This window comes from Hippocampus comes, unplaced genomic scaffold, assembly GCF_001891065.2.
Source record: "Hippocampus comes isolate QL1 unplaced genomic scaffold, H_comes_QL1_v1.1 scaffold246, whole genome shotgun sequence".
NCBI classification, from domain to species: Eukaryota; Metazoa; Chordata; class Actinopteri; order Syngnathiformes; family Syngnathidae; genus Hippocampus; species Hippocampus comes.
The window spans coordinates 911027-937699 of NW_017806220.1; the positions used below are offsets into that span (position 1 = coordinate 911027).

General features: G+C 46.8%; 5 protein-coding genes across 17 annotated transcripts; 3 read left to right on the top strand and 2 right to left on the bottom strand.

The window, feature by feature from the left end:
• Positions 1–1222: 1222 nt before the first annotated feature.
• reeld1 (reeler domain containing 1) lies at positions 1223–4926 on the top strand. Of its 3 annotated transcripts, none has more exons than XM_019856177.1 (4): positions 1223–2023; positions 2150–2426; positions 2508–2668; positions 2756–4926. In XM_019856177.1, exons 1-4 carry the CDS (start codon positions 1816–1818, stop codon positions 4720–4722), a joined length of 2613 nt encoding a protein of 870 aa, XP_019711736.1. In that variant the 5' UTR covers positions 1223–1815; the 3' UTR covers positions 4723–4926. The 3 variants fall into 3 exon arrangements, with proteins under 3 accessions (XP_019711736.1, XP_019711735.1, XP_019711737.1); XM_019856176.1 differs by having other exon boundaries at positions 1223–1621; positions 1816–2023; positions 2508–4926; XM_019856178.1 differs by having other exon boundaries at positions 2150–4926.
• slc10a7 (solute carrier family 10 member 7) lies at positions 4749–9233 on the bottom strand. Of its 3 annotated transcripts, none has more exons than XM_019856180.1 (12): positions 8977–9231; positions 8255–8337; positions 8047–8183; positions 7680–7755; positions 7572–7610; positions 7452–7487; positions 6472–6555; positions 6244–6409; positions 6026–6077; positions 5865–5938; positions 5647–5792; positions 4749–5370 (listed from the first exon to the last, which is right to left on the bottom strand). In XM_019856180.1, the coding sequence occupies exons 1-12, from the start codon at positions 9074–9076 to the stop codon at positions 5347–5349; spliced, it is 1017 nt and encodes a 338-aa protein (XP_019711739.1). In that variant the 5' UTR covers positions 9077–9231; the 3' UTR covers positions 4749–5346. The 3 variants fall into 3 exon arrangements, with proteins under 3 accessions (XP_019711739.1, XP_019711738.1, XP_019711740.1); XM_019856179.1 differs by having other exon boundaries at positions 4749–5373; XM_019856181.1 differs by lacking the exons at positions 4749–5370; positions 5647–5792; positions 5865–5938; positions 6026–6077 and adding an exon at positions 6748–6791 and having other exon boundaries at positions 6295–6409; positions 8977–9233.
• Positions 9234–9588: 355 nt separating this feature from the next.
• On the bottom strand, positions 9589–14673 carry ttc29 (tetratricopeptide repeat domain 29). 7 transcript variants are annotated; one of them, XM_019856096.1, is made up of 12 exons: positions 14584–14673; positions 13792–13877; positions 13589–13648; positions 13287–13346; positions 12719–12882; positions 12463–12642; positions 11377–11589; positions 11228–11313; positions 11052–11143; positions 10864–10987; positions 10609–10698; positions 9589–10443 (listed from the first exon to the last, which is right to left on the bottom strand). In XM_019856096.1, exons 2-12 carry the CDS (start codon positions 13845–13847, stop codon positions 10288–10290), a joined length of 1281 nt encoding a protein of 426 aa, XP_019711655.1. In that variant the 5' UTR covers positions 13848–13877; positions 14584–14673; the 3' UTR covers positions 9589–10287. The 7 variants fall into 7 exon arrangements, with proteins under 7 accessions (XP_019711655.1, XP_019711656.1, XP_019711658.1 ...); XM_019856097.1 differs by having other exon boundaries at positions 13792–13865; positions 14584–14664; XM_019856099.1 differs by lacking the exon at positions 14584–14673 and adding an exon at positions 14107–14574 and having other exon boundaries at positions 13792–13865.
• Positions 14674–14751: 78 nt separating this feature from the next.
• LOC109506934 (transmembrane protein 184C-like) lies at positions 14752–17816 on the top strand. Its single transcript, XM_019855982.1, has 12 exons — positions 14752–14848; positions 15176–15300; positions 15406–15536; positions 15676–15712; positions 15800–16005; positions 16050–16124; positions 16826–16919; positions 17001–17113; positions 17205–17304; positions 17381–17458; positions 17528–17621; positions 17692–17816. Exons 2-12 carry the CDS (start codon positions 15184–15186, stop codon positions 17814–17816), a joined length of 1170 nt encoding a protein of 389 aa, XP_019711541.1. The 5' UTR covers positions 14752–14848; positions 15176–15183.
• LOC109506998 (serine/threonine-protein kinase DCLK2-like) lies at positions 17786–26510 on the top strand. 3 transcript variants are annotated; one of them, XM_019856104.1, is made up of 16 exons: positions 17786–17975; positions 19815–20388; positions 21131–21501; positions 21803–21929; positions 22459–22590; positions 22677–22765; positions 22852–22924; positions 22996–23101; positions 23169–23226; positions 23664–23783; positions 23855–24001; positions 24069–24202; positions 24280–24357; positions 24471–24567; positions 24878–24958; positions 25046–26510. In XM_019856104.1, the coding sequence occupies exons 2-16, from the start codon at positions 19998–20000 to the stop codon at positions 25142–25144; spliced, it is 2103 nt and encodes a 700-aa protein (XP_019711663.1). In that variant the 5' UTR covers positions 17786–17975; positions 19815–19997; the 3' UTR covers positions 25145–26510. The 3 variants fall into 3 exon arrangements, with proteins under 3 accessions (XP_019711663.1, XP_019711662.1, XP_019711664.1); XM_019856103.1 differs by lacking the exon at positions 17786–17975 and adding an exon at positions 18844–19240; XM_019856105.1 differs by lacking the exon at positions 17786–17975 and adding an exon at positions 19282–19453.
• The last annotated feature ends 163 nt before the right edge of the window (positions 26511–26673 follow it).

The following is a 26673-nucleotide window of genomic DNA, read 5'->3' on the forward strand; positions in this document are numbered from 1 at the left end:
CTCTCTCTCTCGTCTCTTCCACGCGTGAGCGTGCGCGCGCGCGAGAGGGACGCAGTGGGTCCGTCCACGCGCCAAGCTCACGCGGGCACACGCAAGGTGAACACTTGTCCGTTTGAACAGAACAGCACAGTCCGCACTTCTCAGAGTCCACAAGCACCAGTGACAACCCAAAATAGATCTGATTTTGCTTTTACATTTGAAAACATCTCAATTTTTTAGTCGTTACTTTGTCAAACTGGGTCCCCCTTTTTCCCCAACTTAAGCAAAAAAAGTCAAAAGGTAAAGTTACGAAAAGAGGGAATGTATTTGTTGTGTAGTCAAGTTAGGAAGACGATTATTGTCTGTCTTTTCTACGTTTTTATTTTTACATTAGGAGTTGGATTAAATTAACGTAAACCATATTCTAAACAAGTGTACATCCATAGTGTTGCCCCAAGAGTCATCTGGCTGTAACTGGGAAATATTTTGTGGCCTTTTCTTAGAGGGAGCACTGCGACAAGACAAGGGTGTCAGGAGTGTGAGTACTTTTACCATCTCTGCTGTAATGGAATAAAAATTGAAGTTTGGCCTGATACGTTACAGCCAATCTTGCCAAAAATCTGCATCATAGTACAGTATAAAACTTGTAACTTGTAATGCCCGGACACAAAATTTGGTCGACTATTCTTGCTTTAGAATTTCATGTCAACGACATGTAGCATTCAAGCACATCTACTGCTGCAATGTTCGGTCTGAACCTCTAGATGGAGACAAACAGCAGTAAAGGAACACACGCGCGCCCATCAAAGTGAACAAAGTGCGAGATGCCAGCGCCATCAGTTTCGCTACTTTTATTTTATAGCATCTTGGGTACAATTTAACCAATGTTGAATTCAAGGTTGGCCGTAACAGGGGCGTCTAACCTCTCCTGTCATCTGTCCATATTGCAGGTTAAAGTACCCATGACATCTCCAACCAAGAAAGAACCTGAGATTTGAACCAATGTCTTTCATGATGTTCTACTTCTGATCAAAGGTTAGAGTGATTTTAGGCTCCAAACTGTGTCGGGGTGATGTGGGCCGGACCCCATCGTTGAAACACCGAATCAGACGGATTGGATGAGATAATTTCCCGTGGCACCCTTTATGATCTCACAAGGCACACTAACGTGGTTAGGAATCACAACACTACAACCCAGCAAGTGGCACAGGATTGGACTTTGTTTCATTTTGAGGCGAGGAGGAGGGGGTTGCGTCTGTTCAAATGCTCAGGAGATCCTGGAGGGAGGCGGCTACAGCTGGTGTACATCCTGTTGGGGTGGGGGGTGGGGTCTTAATCCTGCAGAACTAGATCCTGTAGACAACACTGAGAACAAAAATTAATCCAGTCCTTCACACAACCTAATGTCTGTATCATTTCGAGAATCTTTTACAGGCTGCTTCTTCAAATCACCACTGAGGTAGGTAGTGCTCAGAAGTACAAGCAACAGATCTACTTATTGTAGTTCTATGTCCACCCCCTCCCCCCGCCAGCCCCCTCACTTCAAAGCTCCCCTGCCCAAAATCCCTCCAAACGTAAAGCCCATCTTCACACACTCGCCCTCACACGTCTACTGTGCACTACTGAGAGACATCCTAGAAAGGTAAGAACAAGCAACATCATCTCTGTCCATTTAGATTGATTTCTACTTGCGAAATGTATGTTCAAGTTATCTCAAGAACAGTAAAAACACTTGATTTTAGTCCAAAATAAGAACTGTCCACGAATATAGTGTTGCTCTGTCAGCAGTACAGTAATTCTCTCAAGCCGTTGCATTGCTCTCTATCGCCTCTCAAGATGCAGTCCTGCCGACTTTATTTGGGGACAATCGTGATCTTGTCGAGCGTTGTCCCGCCTGTCACGGCGTTCTCCCGTGGTGCGGGTCCTGCTTCGTGCCAGACGATGAGTCCGGGCCACATCCGGGCCCAACCTCAGGACCTGCAGCAGAACCACATCACTATTCGTACATCGGTGAACTCATATCTGCCTGGACAGCTGGTTACAGGTAGTACTGACCATTCACTTGGTGACAAATGATCAGCTCAGTGATTTCATCCGATGGATGATGATGATGATGATGATGATGGTTCGACAAAGGTTCAAAGGCTTAAACAAGCTCCTCTGTCCGCAGTGACAGTCCGAAGCTCTCGGGACTTCATGGGTTTCCTGCTGCAGGCCCGCAGTGGTGACGATTCCCAAGTCATGGCTGCAATCGCAGGTGGGGCAGGGTCCCCTGCGGAGGGTCCGGTTCTGGTGCGCGGCTCCTGGACCCTTGCTCCGCCCGGGACGCACACACTGCGCTGCCTCTCGGAAGGCGACACGCTCACCCACTCGGATAAACAGCTGAAGCGAAACCTGTCGTTTGTGTGGAGGGCTCCTGATGCACCCGTGGGAGACATTCGCTTCTAGTGAGTCCACAATCCACACCCACAGTTTGCACATTTCGTAGACAATGCCCAACGTTCACTGTGGACTCTTTGTCCTTCTAGTGTCACAGTTGTTCAGTCGTACTTTGTTTACTGGGCGGGGATTAAGTCTGCAGTGGTGCGTGATGGGAGTCAAAGTCTTTGGACTGGGAGAAACACGACAGGAGCAGAGACAGAAGGATCAGTTTTTGGTCCCCGTGATAGGAATTTTACTCCGGTGCCAGGTACAAACATAAAGATCAATGAATTATCGTTCTTCACATGTATTGTCATGACTAACACTCCTTTTGGCCTCACCTTTTGGCCTGAAGCTCCACTGAACAAACCAAGCCAACCCACCGGTCCTACTCCGTTTGGAAAACCAAACTTTACTCCCAAAACGGTCTGGAGCAGAACTGCAAGTCCAGTGGCACTCGCAGGGAACCAACAGGGCCAGGGGCTTGGTAAGAACAACTACTCAATACTTCAACATTCAAGAGGCCTACCAAGTGACAGCTACCCGGACATAGGATCTCTGGCTGAAGAGTCAAGCAGTGATCCTTCCTCATCGCACCTCCCTTTCATCACCCCGCTCCCACCAGATGAAGGTATAGAAACGTTGTCCACTTTTGCACCGAATGTCCTTCTTCACTCCCTCGCCTCCCTCAGAAATTGGAAGGATACAGAATCAAGGATGTCAACACCAAATCCACGACAGCCTCCAGAAAATCACCGTGTCTTTTACACGAGGTCCTCAGTGCCAACATTCTATAAACCAACAGGACCACGAAATGTTACAGCAAGTTTGTTTGCGTATGTCATCCAAACCAGATTGTCCACATCCCAAAGGAGTGACGCGACACATGAAGGAAGGGGCTCATCTTTGTCTCCGCTTCATTCAAGGTCAAACGCTGACATCGACGGGTCTTCCACCCAGACAATTTCCCACTCCAGACCCTTTTTACCGACTTCTCTGAAGCCTGCAGTACAAAAGTTGCTTCTCCAGCCCCATACCAAGTCCGAGGATAATCCATCCGACTCCAGAGATGGACCATCACGTCCTCCCGCGAACTCTCATCAAACGCTGCTGCACACATTTGTGTCTCAATCTCAGACAACAGTGAGCTACACCTCAAAAAATCTTCTCCCGTCTGACAGAGCAATCGAGGCGCCAAGAACTAGACCTCAACCGAGGTCCAAAGCCAATCTCCAAACTGTGTCACCCTACACATCTACAATGTTGAAGAGTGTAAGCATATTTGATTCCTTCGGTTCTTCTTCTCGGGATGGTATAACTCAAGCTTCACCAAGCCGCAATACTCTTGACGTCTCGAAACGCACAACCAAGAATCTATCATTCACACATTCCTCCAGCCAAGACAAATCGTCTCCTGTTTTTTCCGCTCTCCCAAAACCTTCTCCCGTGTCTATGCCTCCCAAATCGATCTCCATCATTCTGTCCTCCACTTTGCAAACGGGGTCCTCCTCAACATCTTCAAAATTTCTCTCAAGTAACTCCATCAACTCTCCATCATCATCACGAGCCACATTCTCTCCTCGTGGTCCATTCAGTTCTTCTTCCATCCCGGGAACCACAAGATCCTCCTCATCTTCTCCTACCACCGGCACTCCAGCCATCTCATCATCCTCATTTTCAACCAAACTATCCATTCCTTCAAGTTCTTCCCTCCCGTCCCCCATTTCCACCTCAATGGGATCCTTGTCTTTGAATTGGTCCGCCTTTCCTTCCTCCCAAGCGACATCCCTGCATCCAGGACCTTCTCCGGCTCCACGTCGCTCCCTCAACAGCCGCCCCTCGATACCTCCCCTACCTTTGCCATCCCAAAAACAAACCCGCATTGCATCATCTAATCCCAGACAAGAGTTTAATCCATCAACCTCCAACCGCAAAATCGAATCCAATATTGGAAAAGAACTGAAACCAAATCCACCCAAACTGGATACCAAGCTTCTCTTTAACCCCTCGAAAATGCCAGGCGTAGAGGGCAAGTATCCAGAAATTGTGCCCAGGCATAGCTCTTGGGAGCTGGGGATGCTGCTGGGCTGTTCGGCCGGCCTGGGAATGGCGCTGGTGGTCGGCGTGCGCTACGTGTACAGACAGGCCTGCGGGAAACGCACCGAGATCACACTGCACGACAGGGAAAGAGATTACGGGAGAGGCGAGCGAGGGATGATCCATGTTCAGGAGTGTGGCGATTTGGTCCGAGTCCGTCGAATCCGAGAGAACAGCCTGGTGCTTCTTGCCGAGTACGACATATTAGCATCGCCTGGAGACTGAGATCCAATCCAGTGTGGGAAACAAAACAGTTTGGATACTCATTTAATTCCTTTTTTTTTTTTGAAAATAGATGAACTTTTCAGATTATTTCCGTAAACCCACGATTAAAAAGACAAAGTGGCAAAAGTAGAGTGGCACTAAAAGTAGAAACTCTTTGGTTGTAGACGGAGAAATGCTTTGTGAATGTTCATAGCGTCGGACACATGAAAAGGACAAATTCTGCCTAAGGGTCCATGTTGAGTCATTATCACTCGGATTAAACATTCAAGGCTACAAATCATATTAAATACAACATATTCTAGCCCCAAGACTCTTGTAACAATATCAAAACTATTGTAACAAAGTTCGCATTTCCTCTCAGTAGTGAAACCTGGAAATGTAAGTGAGTAGAAAATGTAGAAAAGACAATCCGAAAAAGAATGGTCCCAGCAACACCACGTGTCCGTCATCAAATATAAAACATGTACCTTTGCTTCTGTTCAATAAAGAAGAATAAACGTTTTGGTTTTTGCCATTGTGGAGGGCGGTAAAGCAGCAGTTGGTCCTCATGTCCGTCCCCAGGCTGAGGTCGGTGTTGATTGGCCCCAGTAAGGCACATGATCGCCCGGTGATCTGCTCACTTCCTCAGACGGGCTGCAAGCTTGGCATCATCTGGAACCACACACACAGGCGAAATTTAATGTGTCTGTGCAGTCATGACAAACAAAGATATCTTAAAATAATAATATGAAATCAGAAAGTCCATCTCAACCAAGCAAAGCAATTAACCCCCCCACAAGAAACTTTTGGAGACATCGTCTCACGACAGAAATATCGTTTTGGAAACTTATCTAAACCGTGTAGTAACAATTAAGTTGACTCTAATCAATACCAAAAAGTCTGGTTGGACTCTGAGAAGGAATAAACACGAAGAGGGGCGCTCACTTTCTGGCGGTTCGTCATCCAGCTGCGAATGGTCGGCACCAGTACGGATCCGAGGAGGATCTGGGCCGGGTGGTAGATGAGCAAAGGGACCGAGATGAGCGACAGATGCTTGTAGCCTGCGAACACGATCTTCAGCATGGGGATACCTGCACAGCCGCAGAACACGCATCAATCAATGGCAGCCGCATCTTGCTGTTAGCGTAAACTATAGCACCTACCGAGCGTTAGCGACTTGTGCGTGGAGCAGAACATGATGGCCACCGTGTCGGCGGGACTAAATCCTGAGCCGGATCTGCGGACAAAATAAACCACAGGACGGACAATGCCTTGTCAGGTGTTGTATTACTTTGAAGATGGCTAGAAAGAGAGCCGCACTCACCTGCTGGAAAATCCAAAAGTGAGCAGTAAGAAAGTCAGCTGGATAGAGAAAACTGCAAGGAAACGGGGGAATCACACAACCTTCTCAGACAAACCAGAACTTGACTGAACTGAGCAATTGCACACAGAAGAAACCCCCCGCCAGCATACGCAATAAAACGTGAAAAATATTTTCTATTTAGTCTGTAGCCCGGTGGTTGGGGATGTGCGCGTACTCACTGATGAAGACGACCATGAGCAGGCTGGTGGGTTCCAGCTCCATGTTGGCATTGCTGAAGGTGTCGCAGAAGGTGCTGTAGATTATCATGAGAAGGACGGCGCTGCTGACGGCGCCGAACGGAGGCTTCCTGCGCTCCAAACACTCCCTCAGGAAGCGGCGGCAGACCTGTTATGGGGGAACACCGTGAAAACGCCGCTCGCCTCGCCCACAAGGTTTCCCCGGCGTACCTGACCCACGACGAGCGGCACCACCACCGTCATGAAGAGCTGAGAGAAGATGGACCCAAAGGACACGGAGGATGACGAGCCCAGCTGGAGGATACATTTCAAAATGGCACTTTTTACCTCCAAAGCTTTTGTGAAAATGGTCATAATAAAAAAAAAAAAACAACCCCCCCCAAAAAAAAGCTCAGATCTCAAATGATCTTTACGCATTATTATGTTATATTGTTTTCATTACAGATGGCAGAGTATTAATACCAGGTATTGGTATTGGGCCCTTACCTTCTATATTTCAAGGTAAGTACGCCAATACCAGCCACCGATACCTAAGGCAAAAAAAAAAAATCTGACATTGACTAGGTCCTCCTCACCAGTAGTTGGCGCTACACTTGGGCAGTTTGACACATTGGCGAGTGATCATGCGCATCATAAAGGAAGGACTTTGTTCACGATCATCTGTCATTGTGCTAATTGAAACTTTATGTATCAAAAGTATTATTGGTATCGGTACTCAGTGAATAAGGAACTTGCAGATCTCTGCGCATACGTGAAAATCAAGGTGAGAAAAAGAGAGGCAACGAAACAAAGCGGTTTATAGGGCAGTATTTCGGTATGTCATGTGACAAAACGGTAGGTGCAATTTGTGCCGCTTGAATGTTGGTGTTAAAAAAAACAAAAAAACAACCCCAAAAAATGATTGCCGAGCATCCGTTGTTCATTCACCACAATTTACCGACAGAAAAAAAGATTCCGACGGATGGATCAGATGGACTAAAATTGTAAATTTCTTGAACACCTTTAATCAAATTCACAATTATTTTGTCAATAGCTTGAAACCGAAACGAACACACAGTCGCTAAGTACAGGAAAAAAAAAAAACTTACCGGACAGCAAACTAATGAGGGACACGACATGCGCTCAGCCCGACAAATACATGAAGTGTCATCATACAAACATTTCACGTTTGTCCTGTCCGGTCGACTTACAAAGAGCAGAAGCAGGGTCGGTGTCACCATGATACCCTGAACAACATACAAAAAAAAAAAAAAAACACGGTTACACAGCACTACACACTCATGACAAGCGCCGCGCCACTCGAACCTTACCAGGAAGCTCCCGAACGCAGAGTTGAAGATGGCAGCCGCCTGGCAACACAGACACAATCTGTCACCATGGCGACGACACATTGTTTCTCACCTTGAGGTGGGTCTTACCTCGTTACCGCCGACAGCTTTGGTGAGAATGACGGCCGAGGAGACCGGAGGTGGCATGCAGCTCACCGTCTGTAACCTAGGCAACGGCACGAGGATGAGGACCATGTTACCAAAAGAGCTAGGATACTTTGAATGTAATGCATGAATAAATGACTTTTTTTTTTTTTTTTAAATAGTTTCTCTATGTCGTGCATTTTCACAGAGTGAAAGTGGGTCTAAAGCCATTGCTCGCAATGAATAGTGGTCCACTTCACACATGACCCCCCACACCCTCCTGAATAGCTCGCCATGAATGAGACTTTTGTGTGTACTTTCAGGTAAAGTCAACAGTTCTTGGATAAAGGAACGCATTCACATACAATCTTACCCTCTGAGCAGCCATTGGTCGATGGTGGTCAGCGCCAGCACTCTGACGAGCAGCCAGATGGTCAGCGGGAAGAATACCAGCGTGAAGGACTGAACGAAGAGGTGAAGTCGCACGTGAAGTAAAGCGCTGGTCAACTCCTGCAAACATGCAAACCACAATAAATTGAATTTGCTGGTCATGTTTTCACATTCTCATCAGGGGATGTCACCTCTGTCTTCAACGAGAGGCCGCTGTTGAAGAAGATCAGCGAGACGGCGAGATAAGAGATGGTGATCTCGGGCTTCAGCGGTCCTGAGGCAGACAGAGAGAGACTTTGAAGGAAGAGTGGTCACTACGGTAACCACGGAACCACCCAGCCACATTTCTTCATCCTGTTTCATTCTGAAATTCTGTATGCAGCAAGGCAACATGGAACACTCAGTAGCAGGTTATCTTATCTTTACGAGACAAGGATAATGGGCCGTAGTCACTGAACACATCACACTGTCGCTCCTGTCTTCCAGGATGGCAAAAATGATTGCTTTGGCAAATTACGAACGCGATAAGTTATCTTATCGTCACAAGAGACACTTTCACCGGCCGTGATCCAAATGTGACGTAGTGAGAGAATCGTGTGTGTGTGCCTGTGTGTTGTCATTCGTGCCGAACGCAACGTGTCACCAAACCTCCCTGCACAACGTCCAGATGCCAAGCTTATATTCAATTTGGAGAGATACGCCCATTGTATATATTCCCGAGTAATATTTAAAACGAATGGTTCAGATTTGACCTCGCCTTCAAACCATGCAAATAATTAAACGGAATTGTGAATAGTCCTTATTAAAATCAACAATTCTGACAGTGGGTGCGCAAGGTAGCCACGTCTGCAAACTTAGAAGTCAGATAACACGGTGGGGGTTCATTGACGTCGTACAAACATCCTGGTCTCACCTCCTTTGGCACCGAAGCTGGGCTCCACTTTAGCCGACAATATCACCAGTACAATCCCAATGATGAACCATTCCTTCCGTATCGTGGCCAGCAGACCCATGTTTCAGCGCCGGCCTCTTCCGGATCACCCGGCGGGCCCCTGAAACGCTAAACGTCCAGTGACGGCTCTCTTTTGGCAGCTCTTCTTGTCCACACGAACTCGCTTGACAAGAGTTCGTTGTCGTGATGTCAGGAGTTCCTCAAACGCAGCTTTTTCTTCTTCATATAAATGGCGGGCGGCATATAACTTCTGAGGTAAAATACTGCCATCTTCTGGTTAAAGTGTGCATCGGGCTGCTTCCGGAGTGTTCATTGTTCCTGTGCGTTTGATGCTTCTCTCTTCTTGGATGTCAACTATTGAAATAAGTGTATCCAAATTGGATATTTCAATAATTTTTTGAATATTTCAATAATTTTAACTCGTGTAGTTTCTCTCATTTCGCCTGATTAATGGAGTTACATTCGGAGTCGTCCTCTTGGATTATTTATTGACGGCACTTCCCGATCCCAAAGTGTGGATTGAAATACTATGATGTAATAATAATAATAATATAATAATAATAATAATAATAATAATAATAATCATAATAGCTTAGATTTATTTTGCTTTGTTAGTTAGTAACTTGACAACTGCAAGCTTCTCAATGACAGACCAACAAGTGTTATTCATTACATACATATTTTTAAAAGGAGGGTATGTTTCACTGAGTCAAGAATGTAATAATATGCTTAAAACGAAAGTAGTAGTAGCGACATACATGCAGACATCCATACAATCCTGCAACCCGTGACTTGCTATGAAAAGTAAAAATCGACAAGTAACTTGGGACAAGTCAAGGTACTACAGTCCATGATGTGTCTTAGGTATTGTCTACACGTAGGCGGGTATTCTGCAAACGGGATATTTTCTGCAGTCAACGTCTTTTTGATGGATACCCCTGCTTAGTTCAGCAAGCCAATGCCAAACAACATTCCGCATGTGTTTCAATAGCATGGACTCATTGAAAAAGAGTGCTGGTAGTAGACTGGGCCGCCTGCAGTCCAGACCTGTCTCCCATTGGAAATGTGTGGTGCATTATGAAGCGTCGTCTTGACATCCTTGAAAAACATCATTGTAAATGTGCTGAAAGACGCACATACGAAGGTGGTGATGTGGATGCGTTTTTTTTTTTTTTTTTTAAACAAACGAGCCAATGTGGACCGAATTTTTTTCCAACACAGTGAGTGACAAATTTTCAGTTTTAAAAAAGCCCAGCTACATGTAGACCAGGCCTAATAGTCGCACACTCCAGCATTGTCACTGGCCTCATGGAGTCCTCTTGACACTTTCCAGGCCAGAAGACGTGACAGGGCGGCCGGTGCGGTGGACTCCACGTCCGCACTGTACTTCTCCACAATGCAACGGGTGTGAGCACTGGCCAGTGACACCTGAACAACACCAATGGGAGGCAAAAGTGCACACGTTCTAATAGAATTACAGATATTTTTGTGAAGAAAGACTGTGATAAAAGTAGAAGTACTGATTTGACTTCTTAAGTAAAAAAAAAAAAAAAAGATTCTGAAATGTAACGATATATTGTACTGACTACATACCTGAGCCTTCTGCACCAAAGTCACGTCCCCAATGTCACAGGCCACGTTGTAACCTTGTAGCAAGCTCTCGCGAGCTCGGTCATACTGCCTCTGCAGGAAGGAAGGGAGAACTGCAACATGATTTTGTGAAAAGTGAGTGTGTGTGTGTGTGTGTGTGTGTGTGTGTGTGTGTGTGTGTGTGTGTGTGTGTGTGTGTGTGTGTCAGGTAATGTGTGTGTGTGTGTGTGTGTGTGTGTGTGTGTGTGTGTCAGGTACCCTGTTGGTGTAGACATTGCCCAGACATAGGCATGCGTCGACCAGGTGGTGATGTAGGCTCTTGCTCCGGGACATGTCAACTAAAGTCTCCAAAAGCTGGATGGTGTTGTTGATATTTCCCTTGCTGAAACACAAACACACAAGCAGTCACCATAAAAGTTGGGCGGATGTAATTTTTGGGAGAGTACCTTTCACATAACTTGGCCACGGCCTTGTAGGCTTTTCCCAGGCCGTCGAAATCCTCAGTGGTGCTGCAGATTTCCATGGAGGTGTTGAGGTACTGTAAAAAAAAAAAAAAAAAAAAAAGAAACACTCACTCACTGTCACACATACTCGTTCCAGACACACACGCTAAAGCACACACCTGTTCGGATGTGTCAAAGTCGCCGACACTATAGTAGGCGAGTCCAAGCTGATAGGCGGCTTCCCCTTCAATGTGTTTGTTTTCAGCTGCAAAAGGTTTTGTTTTACAACCGGGATGATGGCAAGCGTGTGCCGCGGCGGCCGACTCACATTCAGTCGCGGTGGTGTAGCCTCTATGGAGGAGCTCGAGAGCCTGGTCGGGATCGCCGGCCTTGATGCAACCGTCCGCCTGGCGGCTGTATATGGCCCACAGGCTCTCGCGGGATCGGCGCGGCAGGGGGCGGCCGGACGAGTCCAGCCAAGCGCCTTCGTCGGCCATTCGCACGCACAGCTCGGCCTGCTGCCTCGCTTTGTCCAACTGACCTGCTTGTGCATGTGAATTCACTTTTTTTTTCTGACATACCGTGAATAATGGCAAATAATTTGAATTCAGAATGAAGAAGGTGAATTCAAGAGCATCATTGGCCAGGTAGAGAGAAAAGGAAGGCAAACAGGTTGTTGAAACAAACGAAGGAAGGATGCAAAATAAAAGGGAACAAAGGAAGATGGGAGGGAATGAAAATAAAAAAGCGATTTAAGGATGCATTCATTAAAAAACATGGGTGTGATGGAGGCAAGCTAGGAAGGACGGTGAAGGAAGTAAGGATGAAAGGAAAAGAGAAAAGGAAGGAAGGAACAAAAGTAAGTCAAAGAAATGGAAGGAAGGAGGAAGAAGGAAAGGCAGAAAGAAAGTATGAATTTATATTACATAAATTTATCTTAATAAATATTGTCTTCTACTTTCTCCCTTTCATAATTTTGCTGCTGTAAATTGGGAATTTCTCCATTGTGAGACAAATAAAGGTTTTCTTTTCTTAAAAGGACGTTTGGTTGGAAGGAAAAAGGATAGAACTGGTGCGAGGTAAAGGAAGGCGATCAAGAAGGAAGGTAGAAAAGAAGGTTTAAGCCAAGGAAGAAAGGTTAAAGGAAGGCAGAAGGAGAGGAGAGAGTAAATAAGGAACAAAAGTAAAGGGAGAAAGTTAGGAAGGAAAAAAGGAAAGGACAGCCCAGAGGTGGAAGGAAGGAGGTCAAGAAGGAAGGTAGAAAAGACTGTTCAAGCTAATGAAGACAGGCTGAAGGAAGGCAGAACGGAAGGAGAGAGGGAGGAAGGAACAAGAGTCAATCTAATCAAAGGAAGTAAGGCAGAAAGGAAGGTATGAGACAAGGCAGGCGGCCACAGGATGGCGAGACGCGCACCTTGCTGTAGGTAGAGCTCGGCCAAGCAGGCCCGTCCTTCGGTGGCGTGCCTCATGCATCCGTCCTCCTTCGCGTCGGTGCACGTGTGGTAGAAGTGCAAGCTGAGCCACAGGTCCTCCAACTCCGCCGTGAAGTAGGCGCCCAAATGGAGTCGCTGCTCGTACGCCGCTGGCCAGCGACCTGCGGGAACCATTCGTTAGACTTGTACCCCAAAATGTCGAAACTCAGAAGAGTGCGTATGGGCGCGCGCCAGTACCGTCCCGTTGGGCCTGCTCGGCGCGGCTCAAGTGCAAACCGATGCTCTTTATTTTATCATGCTGCTCCTCCAGCGGTGTCTGAAGACTGAGAGCCGAGTTGATCTCTGCCGCCTCCCTGCGCTCCTGATCCAAGCGCAGCAGCAAAAAGAGCTCAGAGAAGGACCTGGAACAGAGCAGCGGCTGCACAATTATGACCTCAATTTGCTATTTGGCGACAAGGCGCTCTTAAGTGGCCACGCCTGCCCAAAGCTGTCAAGTTGGCATTTTCTTCCAAAAAAAACAATCACATCTCATTGCTCCTCCGCCTTTCTCCGTGTGATATGCACACACTTACAACCAACAATGAGGCGCTCTAATACACCCTTACCAGCCCGAAGCCCTTGTCTGCAGACTGACTATCAAGTCAAACAATAATTCCGTTTCTTGAACAGCTTTGCTTTCCAGTTCACCTCCCGCAATCACGTGAGATATTTTTTCATCCTCTCTTAGGTTTGTCACAGGAAAACAGTTTAACGAGCAAAACAAGCATCTGCACGCAGCCAGTCATGTGATCATCGCATAAACTACCTGTGGAAGCCATGTTCAAGCAGGCCGACGCAGATGTTCTGCTTCCGACTGTTGATGAACCTGTGTGAAGGGACACACGTCAAATGGAAAAGAAGTGGCTTGGGATCACCTCTGCTGAAGAAATTGGTGCGAGGCTTGCAAAGTATGACGCCTCTGAGGCACCGTAGTGTTTCAAAATGCACGCGCTTCGAGCTTTGTTTGTTGCATTCTATTAGTTCACCACTAGATGGAACAATATTCTACACACTTTAAACAAAGTGGCCGATGGGAAACTAAATGGTCACCATGGCGACCAAACTCACTTTGCGATATCTTCCTTTGAGAGACTCCGTGCTGATTTATCTGTTGTTTGGCCAGATTTCCTACCAAAGACACACAGAATGTTTCATTAGCTTCGGCCGGAGTTTCACAGAGTTCGTTCTGTATCTTAGAGCTTTAGCACGTAGTTGAAAAAAAAGATACGTTTGTTGATCATTTTCAGACCAATGTCACGGTTTTAGCTTACTTGCTTTTCTGTCTCCTAATCCTCGAGGACACTCCTGGTAGTGAGTTGCCTTCCATTCTCGACTGTCACTTAACCTGTAGGGAGGACTAATATTTTAGAACGGAAGCATGGAAGGAAGGAAGAGAGGAAAGAAGGAAGAAAGGTAGAAAGGAAACTTTAGATTTTTTTTTGCGTAGTGCAAGACCCTTCAGGCCGCCATGTACAGTATAGAAATTCGAAATAACAAGTACCGAGCAAGACTTCGTAAAATGGACTCATAACCCGTTCTTTACGATTGAAAGCAGACTTAGTACATTTTGCTTCTTTTCTCTTAACTGTGGTAGCCTGTGTTAGTAGCGCAACCCTGCTTGCCCTGGCGACAACGACGTGCAATAGGCGTCTCTGGGAATTTTCGGGAGCAACGACGTCACCAAGGAGCCCTGTTTTCAGTCAAATGCGAGTCTGTATGTTAACCTTTTGGAGTCCTCTGTACTTGCTAGCGCCCTCTAGAGGCTGTGACGTACACTACGTCACACAACAAACAAACCGTTTGTTGTTTCACTCCTGCCATCAAATAAAATTAAATTCTGTTACTCATATATTGCTATTATTTTATCCACATATATTAGAGCCCAATACTTAATTACGGTTGTTTGTCGTTTGACTGCAAATTTTAACCGTTTTTTAAAAAAATGTACTCAGATTAAGACGATACAGAAAAGCCCCGGTAAATATGATTACAAAAACAAAGCAACGAGGAAAATCTATTTCGCTGTCGTAAACTGTCTTCTGCACGTGACTGAGGTAACGTACGTGACGCAGGGCTGAAGCAGAGCGCGCGCGCGCGCATCGTGCCCGCGCGTACAATTGTATCGATGGCGATTGATTGATTCGTTCGCTCGGTCGGCCGGTGGTCGTCGGTCGGGATCGCATGGCGGGACCCGCGAGGAGGTTACGACGGTTTTGGGCGGGTGACAGAAGAGGCGTTGCCTGGTAACAGAATCCGCCAGCAGCCTCCCCGTCACGAAGACTACAGGCCCGCCAGCGCCTCCATCAACACAAGCTCCGACGGTCAAACGTATGAAATATGCACAGAATGTACTATTAGGCACTCCTTGTAATAATTAATCCAGTATTTTAGGATCTGTGCCAGTTGTACGGAACCCAAGATATGAAATTATGTCCAGTTACAAATGTAATGTGCGTCAAAACAGCTAATTTGTGGTCACGAAATTGATATAATGAGCACACGAAATACTCATTTATAACCACAAAGTAGCTGTGCCTCCGTTTTTGACAGGTGGTATGCAAATGGACTGCCCATGACATGAAAATAGAATCACTTTGGGCCACAAAACGGTGAACGAAATGAATCTTCTGATTGAAAAGCTGTCATGCAATCTAGGTCCCGAGATGCCGTGCTCGTGCACCGAGTGGCGGCGATGGATCCGTCCGCTGGTTCTGGTCGTGTACGGCTTGCTGCTGGCGGCTGTGGTGCCGCTGTGCGTCTGGGAGCTGCACAAGGACAAGGTGGGGGAACTTCGCGGGGGATATCTCGATATACGACCCCTCTGAGCTTCTCAGGGCATCCGCGTGTGTGCGTTTGTGTGTGTTTGTGTGTGTGTTTGTTTTCAGGTGGGGACACACAGCAAAGCGTGGTTCATCGCCGGCGTCTTTGTCTTTCTCACCATTCCCATCTCGCTGTGGGACATTTTGCAACACTTGGTGCACTACACACAACCGGAGCTGCAGAGGCCAATCATCAGGTGACCCCCACCACCCCACTAAGCAGTTATCCGAATATTCGGTTCTATTCTGTCCAATTTTGGAATTGGCATGAAAATAAATGAATTTTAGTCAGGCCCTAGTCGCCATGGCAACATGTAATAAATTATTGGCCTTCAGGATACTATGGATGGTGCCCATCTACAGTCTGGACAGTGTGAGTCAAAACATACACGTTCGTCCACTTTTCCAATGTGTCCCCACAATGTGGCACACTGATCCTTTTTTTCCCCTGCCTCCTCAGTGGCTGGCCCTGAGGTATCCCAGCCTGGCCATCTACGTGGACACGTGCAGGGAATGCTACGAGGCGTACGTCATTTACAACTTCCTGGTGTTCCTTCTCAACTTCCTGAGTAACCAGTACCCCAGCCTGGTGCTGATGCTGGAGGTGCAGCAGCAGCAGGCTCACCTGCCGCCACTCTGCTGCTGCCCACCGTGGCCCCTGGGAGAGGAAGAATGAGCGCGGTGTGAAAACAACTTTGCTGTCCCATCAGAGTGCTGCTCTTCAGATGCAAGCTGGGAGTCCTCCAGTACACTGTGGTCCGGCCTGTAACCACGGTGACAGCACTGTAAGTTCTCATGCCACACTCCGTGCTGTTGACAAAGTATTATCTCGCTTCAAATGTCCCTAAAAGAATACAATTCATCATGGCTCGCACGCAGCATATTCAAGTTTAAAGCCAAAGACCCACAAGACTGTGCGAATGTTTGAAAACAAGTGGCCGTTTATGTTAAGTGAAATTCATGAAGACTCAATAGTTTCCTAATAAAAATAATTACTGATGTTAAGTTAAAAAAAAAAAAACTTTCTTACATATCACTGTTAAAAATGTACTTCCAATTAAGTCTTGGCAGAACTGCTCAATGTAAAAGTTTTGACGTTAAGCAGCGTTGTTGGTATTTATTAAATGTAACTAAAAGAGTACCTTATAATCTAACTTTTTTACTTTTAAAATCAAGTCATCGGTAACCTCTATTGACTTTTAATCTCAAGTTATCAGAAAAGTAAAAGTTACTTTTTCAAGGTAACTGTCAACACTGGTTTAAATTTTATGGTCTAGTGATTATTATTTTTGTCTGTGGTTGCTCTGCAAAACTTCAAGATTGCAAGGTTCTCCTGAAGGTCGTTGTCATGGTGACAGTCTAACATAATTCCAGTAGTAGCCACGGCAACAACGCGGCACGATTTGCTACCATTGTGGTGGCGACACCGCGAACTGCTTACCGAAACCATGACGAACCGGCGTTGCATATCCTTGGCGTCCCGCAGGGTCTGTCAGCTGTGCGGCGTTTATGATGAAGCCAACTTCAGCTTTCAGAACGCCTGGTCCTACCTGGTCATCATCAACAACATATCGCAACTGGTAAACGATTTTGTTACTTCGATTCAAGGATTACAGGATTTGATTTTTGATCAGTTTGTGTATGCGCGTGTGTACGTATAGTTCGCCATGTACTGTCTGGTGTTGCTCTACCGAGCGCTGAAAGAGGAGCTGACTCCCATCAGGCCTGTGGGCAAATTCCTCTGCGTCAAACTGGTGGTGTTCGTCTCCTTCTGGTACCGACGTCAACTCTCGCGTTAGAATTTGTCATTCATACAGCACTTGATGTCACCATGGCACATCGGGATTTGGATGCCGTGTGCGCAGGCAGGCGGTGCTGATCGCGTTCCTGGTGAAAGTGGGCGTCATCTCGGATAAACACACGTGGGACTGGGCCAGCGTCGAGGCGGTGGCCACTGGGCTGCAGGTGGGCACAAATGAATCACTTGAATTTACGCGGCGATGTGATCACAATGCTCGGATGCTTTTCACCTGCAATCCAGGACTTCATCATCTGCATTGAAATGTTCCTGGCTGCCATTGCGCACCATTACACCTTCACTTACAAGCCCTACGTGCAGGTACGCACACGCACGTTCCTACATGTACACACACACTAACGCTGGCCATATATCGAACGATGCACGCAGGAGGCAGAGGAAGGAACGTGCTTGGACAGCTTTCTTGCCATGTGGGACTTCTCAGACATCAGGGCCGATGTCACTGAGCAGGTTCGCCATGTTGGTAAGTGCGTGACCTTTTGCTGCCATTTAAACTAGAACAAAAACAACAAAAGCAAACCATTTACCTCCAGGCCGCACCTTCCTGGGCCGTCCGAACAAGATGTACTTTGGCGCGGCCGCCCGCCCCGAGCACAGCGAGCACACCGGGCTCCTATCTCACGACCACTCACCAACGCGAGCGGCGGATGCTCATTAACAGGCTGACATGCAATGCTTGTTTCTCAGTCAAAATGCATCACTAGGACATATTGCCTTGCTACCAATTCCCTTTTAGACGGGGCACCGTCGGATATTTCAGAGCAAACAAAAAACTGAATTGTTGTAAAGGTGAGCTCATCCCACTGTATACATCCAGGTAGGTGTGTGTGTGTGGGTGTGTGTGTGTGTGTGTGTGTGTGTGTGTGTGTGTGTGTCGCATACACATATAATAAATAATAGTGCTATATTTATGCCTGCTTGTTTTTTGTGCAATAAACAATAAGGTGAAAATCAAACTGACGTGCCATGTTTACTTCAATTTTTCTATATGTGACACTTTGATTTGAATGAGGCGATTCGGGCCTCTGGTTCCAGCATTCAAGGTCACAACGTCTCAGTTCTCTACTAAAAGAGACAAAGAAATTGTTTTTAATTTGGAGAGACACCACACACTACACCAGGCATGCACGTACATGTCCTTTATGCATACACTTAAGACAGTCATCAACATTCAGTGATGAGTAAGAGGTAGGCAGAGCACCAGGATATGTTTTTTTTCTTTCAGGGCAAAAAAAAAAATGGGAGTGGGGGGTTGAGAAAATAATTTATGAATAAATGTATTTTAAAATGTCAAATAAAATGCATCACTAGGACATATTGCCTTGCAACCAAGCTTAACTGGACTCTAGCCGCCCTCGTCCCAGTGTAGCGCTATCCTTGTAGTCCCGGGAATTGCCTGAGAAATTTGATATTTTATACACACATGCATGGTGTAAATATGGACACAAATACAGAACACAAATCATACACGCACTACATACAGTATAAAGGCTACATTTCTGGAGATCTCAAGATCTCTAAATAGAAATATTTGAAATGTACTGTACAGGTGTGTAGCTCTAAATGCATCAATGGAGCCCGATTTGGTTTCCTCGGGCGTTTGCCATTTTTTCAATATTTAATTGGCTGAAGTGACAAAACTGGAACAAGATTAGGGGGAGGGTTCGAGCGAGATACACAAAAGACGTGGAGAGAGTGCGAGCGAGACAGAGAGAGGGAGAGAGAGAGAGAGAGAGAAAGAGGCAGAGAGACAGACAGCGAGAGCCTCGGAGGAGGGGCGGGAGCGGAAGCTCGTTGTGCCGGCGTCCCCTCTCTGCTGCAGCGGCCGCGCAGCTGCTGCGATCCGGAGCCCCGTCGCGGCGCATCCCGCTACGCGCTCGCCGCCTCGCTTCTACATCACTAATCCCCGGGTAGCGTCCTGACTCGACCCGGTCCGGTCCGGCCGTCGTCGCGGTGCAATCCACATGCAGCCGCCGTTTCAGCCGGAAAATACCGGAACCTGCGCACCGGGGAGGAAGGGAGGGAAGGGGAGTATTGGGGGGGGGGGCTCCATAGCAACAAACCGGCTCCACGGCATTATTGGTAGGTGCCTCCCTCCGCCGTTGCACGCGTTTGGGCGGATTCGTGCTTTTGTTCTAATCCCGTGTGCAGGTTGAGCCGAATGGGACGCGACGCGAACACGTGATTGCATTGCACCTGCAACCTTGACTGACATGTTCGCATGCTGCAAGGTGATGCTGACTCCCCCACTGGAAGCTCACCCGACCTTATGAACGCATGTAAATGGACGCATCGGTGGGCTTGTGGCTGGGGTCAAAGACTGACTGGACCTGGAGGCTGCTGCCTGCTGTCTTGACCTCTACTCAGGATCCACCCGGAGATTTTGGATGATTTTGTCTCAAAATTACTTCCATCTTTCCATAAAATGACAACAAATTCAGTTTCTTTGACTCCAAATGAAGATTTGTCAGTGTGAAATGATCATTCTGCAGTGTATTGGCATCAAAGAATCCTTGATTTTCAAGGCTTCCTATTACTGTCCATAAAGCCTGCACACAAAATGCTAATTTGTGGCCACGAAACAGAGAAAAAGCACATTTTTCAGACTTTATAGAGGCTCAGTAGTACAGTATTTTACCTCTTTGCTTCTTTTCAGGGTTCAAGTGGATTCTCAGCTTTCCCACCGGAATCTTCCCATCTCCTGAAATCACCTCGCAAAAGTACTTGAATGGCTTTCTAGAAACATCCCCGAGTGATCCTCTCAAAATCTCGCATCTCATTGGAATCAAAATGAGTCTCAAGTAGCGGGGAACGTGGACCCGATCCCGACAGGAAGACCATGGAGCTGGAGCATTTTGATGAACGCGACAAGGTCCGCCGAGGGCGCGCCGTTCGGGCGAAACGAGACGACTCGGGCCCGAGCTCGCGCGGCAGCAGCCTGGTTCCGAGCCCGGCGCACAGCACCAACTGCAGCTACTACCGCACGCGCACTCTGCAGGCGCTCACCTTGGAGAAGCGTGCCAAGAAGGTGCGCTTCTACCGCAACGGCGACCGCTCTTTTAAAGGGCTGGTGTACGCCGTTTCCAGCGACCGCTTCCGCTCGTACGACGCCCTGCTCGTGGAGCTGACCCGCTCGCTGGCCGACAACCTCCACCTGCCGCAAGGGGTGCGGACCATCTACACCATTGATGGCGCAAAGAAGATCACCAGCATGGACGAGCTGGTGGAAGGTTAGCTACACGTGCAAGCAGTATCACGATACAGTATTCTGTTAGCGATCCCGTGGGATGAGTTCCTTGAGATGCGAGAGAGCTGATTTACAGCTTCCATTAGCTAAATGCTAATGCACAATAAAACACTGATAGACAGATATAAACCTTAAAGTGACAGATACTTGAAAAACAAGCAGTGCATCAAAATGTCAGACATCAGACATAAGACTCATGCGCATATGTTCTTTATCCTCTGCAAAGAATGACTAATATTACCACAGCTTATTGAGGAGCTGAGGCTGTCTCCATGTGTAGTATAATATATACCGATTTGAAAATTGCATTCCACTGCCTTGCAATGTCGATCTGAATCAGATGGATTGTTTCAGCCCTTACACGCAGCAATCTTTAGCTTTTTCCGCTTTGCATGAAATACTTTCCGGATGTGCTTTATGGAGACTCAAAGGAGTCCAGCTCAGGCACTTGAAGTGCTCCTTTCTCTCCACTCATCAATATTAATGACTGTAAAGTTCGTTAATGAGCACTAATGTACGGAAACTAAGTCTGATGCATCATCACTTTGTGACATAAAGATGACAGTACATACGACTAGCCACAAAAAAAGTCACGCGCTCTCTGTCAGGTTCTCTTGGAAAGGTTGAAGTGCATTTTTGGCTCATCTTGAACTCTTACTTCAAAGTCCCGAATCGCCAACTTTCAAAAAGTAGCGCAAGGTCATGACTCACGTCTCTCCGCTCAGGTGAGTGCTACGTTTGCGCCTCCAACCAGCCTTACCGTAAAGTGGACTACACCAAGATCTCCGTGCCGAGTTGGAAACCCGGCGCTGGTTCCGGGAGCGGCGTGGCAAGTTTGAGCAGGCCTTCGGCTGCGTCTGCGGTCGGCGTCGGCGGGAGCGGTAAAGAGCGCCCCGAGGGCCGAGAGAGCAAAGACTTCATCAAGCCCAAGCTGGTGACGGTGATCCGAAGCGGCGTCAAGCCGCGCAAGGCGGTGCGGATCCTTCTGAACAAGAAGACGGCTCACTCCTTCGAACAAGTGCTGGCCGACATCACGGAGGCCATCAAGTTGGACTCGGGAGCCGTCAAGCGGCTGTACACGCTGGACGGAAAACAGGTGAGCTCAGTTTCTACCTAGGAACACAAAACGGGCCATCTAAAATGGAGAAACTTAACTTCATTGTTGAGATTTTACCTTCAAAGCGTTTCAAGCCGTGTGACAGCCAAACATGTTTGAAGATACTTTCATCTCTCCCCGCACGGACTAAATGCATCACATGGGTCTATTTTTAAAACATACACGCACAGACAGAGAAGGAAGGAAAAAAAATCAGTTGGCGAGACTGAAACTGAAGGTAACAGAGTGCAGCCAATAAAGGTTAAGCAGCGTATGTTTTTTTTTTTGTGTGTGTGTGCAGTTGACCTGTCTGCAGGATTTCTTCGGGGACGACGACGTATTCATGGCGTGCGGGCTGGAGAAGTTTCGCTACGCTCAGGACGACTTTGTGCTCACTCATGGTGGCAAGACGGCGGCCTTCGTTAATGGTCTCACGCACTCACACAGTCACGCGCACACAAAACTGTGCGAAAAAGAAAGTCAATGTACTCTCAAAAAGTTGGAACAGGGTTCCCACGGGTTCTTAAAATTCATAAAAATCCATAAAAAAGAAGTTGTAAAATTATGTTCTTAATTGTCCTTAATTTTCAGGGAAAGCTTCTAAAATCAATAATAATCCTTAAAAAAATAATTTTTATTCAAAAATAAATTGGAGTTTTATATTTTCTAAATTAAAAATATTCTTTGTGTACTTTATATGAGAATGAATTCATTTTTTTTTTTTCAGAACGCATATTGCTGAGCGGGCATTAAATCCACTGTGAAATCCCTGCTGAATGGAGAAAAAGTCCTTAAAATGGCTAAATTAGGCCTCAAAAGTCCTTAAAAGGTCCATAAATAAAAAACAAGTGGAAGAGTGGGAACCCTGTGGAAATATTGGTCAAATTTGAACACAATTTCCAGTATCCCCAACTTTTTTTGTGACCGCTGTAATTCAACTTGTCTCCCGTTTTTCAGAGTGCCGAGTCAAATCGACTCGTCCCACCGCCTCTCAGAAGACTCCGACTCCCAAGAGTTCCAGCGGCTCTGGTTTGGCCTCCTCCAAGGCTTCAGCAAAAGCTGTGCCTCAGTCCAGGTCACCGGAATTAGGTAAGATACGAGAAACCTTTTTTCCAGTTTGGACAAGACGGTTTTCTTCCGTCACAGAACAACGTCCTTTCCTCTTCCTCCTGCAGCCAATGAGGAGTCAGAATCGCAGGTCCTCGCAAAGTCGTCCAGATCGAGCCCTTCCCCTACGAGTCCCGGGACGCGCAGCAGCCTCAAGGTGGGCTCTTCATTAAAATTGAAATATCTCTTCATCTCGTCTTCACCGACCCGATTTGCATCCAATGTTTCCTTTTCAATCTGCAGGTTTCTCCTCATCGCTCCTCCTCTGCGGACATCAATGGCGCAGCTGAGCATACCGATGACGTCGTTCTCGAAGGTGTGTTACCGCATCGGCCGAACTGTCTGTCCAATGGCCACGTGAGCTCACCGTCAAACTGCTCCCCCAAGTGAACGGAAACCCGTCGGTGTCGTCGTCGATCATCAGCAGCAAGTACAAAATCGGCAAAGTGATCGGCGATGGAAACTTTGCGGTGGTGAAGGAGTGCGTCGAAAGGTAAACGCAAGGCGAGTTTCGTTCTTGTTAGTCGAAAACGGAGTGACGGTTCTGATGTTCCTGGCAGGTCGACTGGACAGGAGTTTGCGTTGAAGATCATCGACAAAGCTCGTTGCTGCGGGAAGGTAACCTTATCAATAGGTTTATTTTGTTATGACAACACACAAATTAGCATTTTGTTCACGTTATATCCATATTTTGGCAACAAGAATCTCCCACTGTTGTGTTGGCGTCCCGCAAGAGTCAGTCCTTGGACACAGTCCAAATGAAGTGTAAATGCTTTTGAATCCAGGTGAAAAAAAAAAAATTGCGCCCCCCCCCATACCTTTGATTATACATCAATTTCGCAGTTCAGTCTTTTAGTAATTTTTAAAAAAACTACTTTTATTTACTTTTTAATGTTTTGTCAGTCTTCTTTTAGTAAATTTGGAAAGCTACAGAATGCTCCTGAATGTCATAAGCTGTTGTCTTTGCTTGTGTGAAGCACGTTGAGTTGCCTTGTGCATGAAATGTGCGATATAAATAAAGCTGCCCTGCCTTGCCTTGCCTTCCATTTCAAAAGGAGCACCTGATCGAGAACGAGGTGGCGGTCTTGCGCCGGGTTCGACACCCCAGCATCATCCAGCTCGTCGAGGTGGACGAAACGCCGTCTCAGCTTTTTCTGGTGATGGAGCTTGTCAAGGTGCTGTTCCGCGTGGGAGACGATCGATTGTCCGATCAAAGATTGGAACTCAGTCTCTTTGCGTGCTTTAGGGAGGCGACCTGTTTGACGCCATCACGTCATCCACCAAATACAGCGAGCACGACGCCAGCGCCATGGTGTACAACCTGGCCGGAGCCATCAAGTACCTGCACAGGATGAACATCGTCCACAGAGACATCAAACCAGAGAATCTGCTGGTAGGCGTCGGGCGATCGCTCAACGTGGACGCCGGCGTGCACCATGACACGTGTGTGTTCCCGGCAGGTGTGCGAGTACCCGGACGGCACCAAGTCGCTCAAACTGGGAGACTTTGGCTTGGCCACGGTGGTGGAGGGCCCGCTTTACACCGTGTGCGGCACGCCGACCTACGTGGCCCCGGAGATCATCGCGGAGACCGGGTGAGAGGACACACCGGAAGTGAGCGCAGAGGTTATTTTCGAACCTGCGTTCATTGCTCGCGGACGTTTGCGTGTAGTTATGGTCTGAAGGTGGACATCTGGGCAGCGGGCATCATCACCTACATCCTCCTTTGCGGTTTCCCACCCTTCAGAAGGTCAGTGAATGTAACAGAGCAGCGGGCCGGACCGCCAGTCATCATCCAAAAAAAAAAAGAATCTTAAAAAGAAAGCGTCTTCTTTCGATCTCAATGTGTCTCGTCTTCTTCAGCGAGAACAACGTCCAGGAGGAGCTGTTTGATCAGATCCTCCGGGGTAAGCTGGAGTTCCCGTCCCCGGACTGGGATGCCATCAGCCTTCCTGCCAAGGTGACGGGTTACAATCATCCATGAGGAAAAAAAACGCACAAACATTGTCACAGTTTTGACTCGAGTTAGATAATTTTTTTTTTTTTTTGACGGCCCAATACAGATCCCGATTATCAGTTGTCAAGGAGACCCTGTTAAGTGAATTCAAAGATTAGTTTCAAAATACGTGATACATGTATAAAGATAATTATTGAGAAGACTGAGAACAGTGCAGAATGAAAATAGTGAGCGCTAGTGTTAAAATCGTCATCAGCATGTCAGTTTTTCTGATTTTTGACAATCTGACGAGTCCCACGGCATTTTCCCTCAGATGCTGATTGGTCAGATGCTGCAGGTGAACGTGGACGCTCGCTTCACAGCAGATGAGGTTCTCTCGCACCCGTGGGTGTCGGTGAGCTTGCACTCTTGTGACCGTCAACTTATTTTCCCTTGGTTGTTCCACAATAACGTCGTTCATTGTCGATGTGCACTCACGCAGGACGACGCTCCCGTCGAGTCCGGCAACGATGAGCCGAGCGTAATGGAAAAGGAATCTCCGGGCCTGGAAACCAAGCAGGTTCCTTCCCCGCTGGTCTAGATGTCAGCCACTGGACCAGATCTCGTCCTTGGAGAATAATTTTTTTTTTCCCCCTCTGGAGAACACCAACAAATTGAGATAACAGTGGCGAACTGGATCCCCCATCAGTGACAATCCCAGATTCCTGTTCATGCAGTCACCAAAATCACATCCTCAACTCTTGCTAGTTATCAACTGGAGCTCCATCCAGCATTTTGGGAATATTTGCAAAAACAAAAAACAAAAAGAGGGGGAAGGGCGAAGTCCAGTGTGTGCATCAAGAAAAGTGGACAGATCATTTCAAGCCTTTCCTCATACCCAGAATGTCTTCCACTTTTTCTGGGAAGAAGCATCCCGAGCTACTTCTGTTTGTATCTCCCAATCCGAGGCCAGAAGCACTGTGCCTGTATGCACTGATCCACACAGGGTTATTTAAATTAAAAAAAAAAAGAAAAGAAAAAAGTGGCAACATTTTAACGCCGTGCACGGCCATGTTTCAGCCCACCAAACCTTGTTGGCGTCCTGCCTTGTTAAAAATTCAAAATATGTTGTACATGTTTGCTGTCATGTGAGTGTGAGTCTGTTGTGAAGTCGCAGATTGTGACGGCTTCGGGAAAAAAAAAAATCTGAATGGTGCTTATTTAACTAATTATCCCATTCCTCCATTGTTCTGTCTTGTTGTCTGTGAGGATGTGAGAATTTAAAGCAGGGGTGTCCAAACTATGGCCCCTGTGGCCATTTTTTTTTTTTTTTTTAGCTGCCAGAATTTTTTAAAATTAATTTTCTAGTTTATTTTTTTTAATAAATATATATAAATCGGTGGTGCCTCTTTTTAATAGGGAAACGATTTGAGAGCTCTCAGGCACCACCGTTTCTAAAACAATATCACGGCTTCGCATATCTTCGCCGTCACTGATGGAGTGTTTTTAATATTTAAAAGGAATTCAAGATGAAGAATGTCCAAGTGGCTCGTGGAAGGGAAAGTTTGGAGACCCCTGATTTAAACGGAAGAACTCCAATTGTTGACAGGATGCAGTGTTCCGACCTTTTGTATTGTATTGGGGTTTTTTTCTTCTCTTTTTCGCCAAACCAAAAGACACCTTGCTGTGTTGACATTGCGAGCGTGGACTTGCAGCTTAAGTGTCCTCCTGACAAACATGCTTTAACTTCTTATGTTCCTGTATGTGCTCGTCATTCTGCCTTATTAACCCTCGATCAAGTGCAGTAGATTAGAACGTTTTCAAAAAGCTTTCCATGTCAAAGGTCCTTTTGAATGGCATTTGTTTTGTTTTTTTCAACACGGCGCCACCTTCGATGGCATTTAGGAACGCTTTGCTAGCCCCAAAGCATGTAATGTGTCCTTTTCTTTTTTTTTTTCCTCCTTCAACAAATCTGCCACGGTGCTTTCAAAGACCTTGAAATGGAGGACAAAGATGGAATCAACTGTGAAATTAAACATAGATAGTGAAAACATCTATTTTGTTTCGTTTTGAAATCAGACCTGGCCCAAAGCATGCCGCTAAGATAACTCGGCACCAACGGTAAGAGAT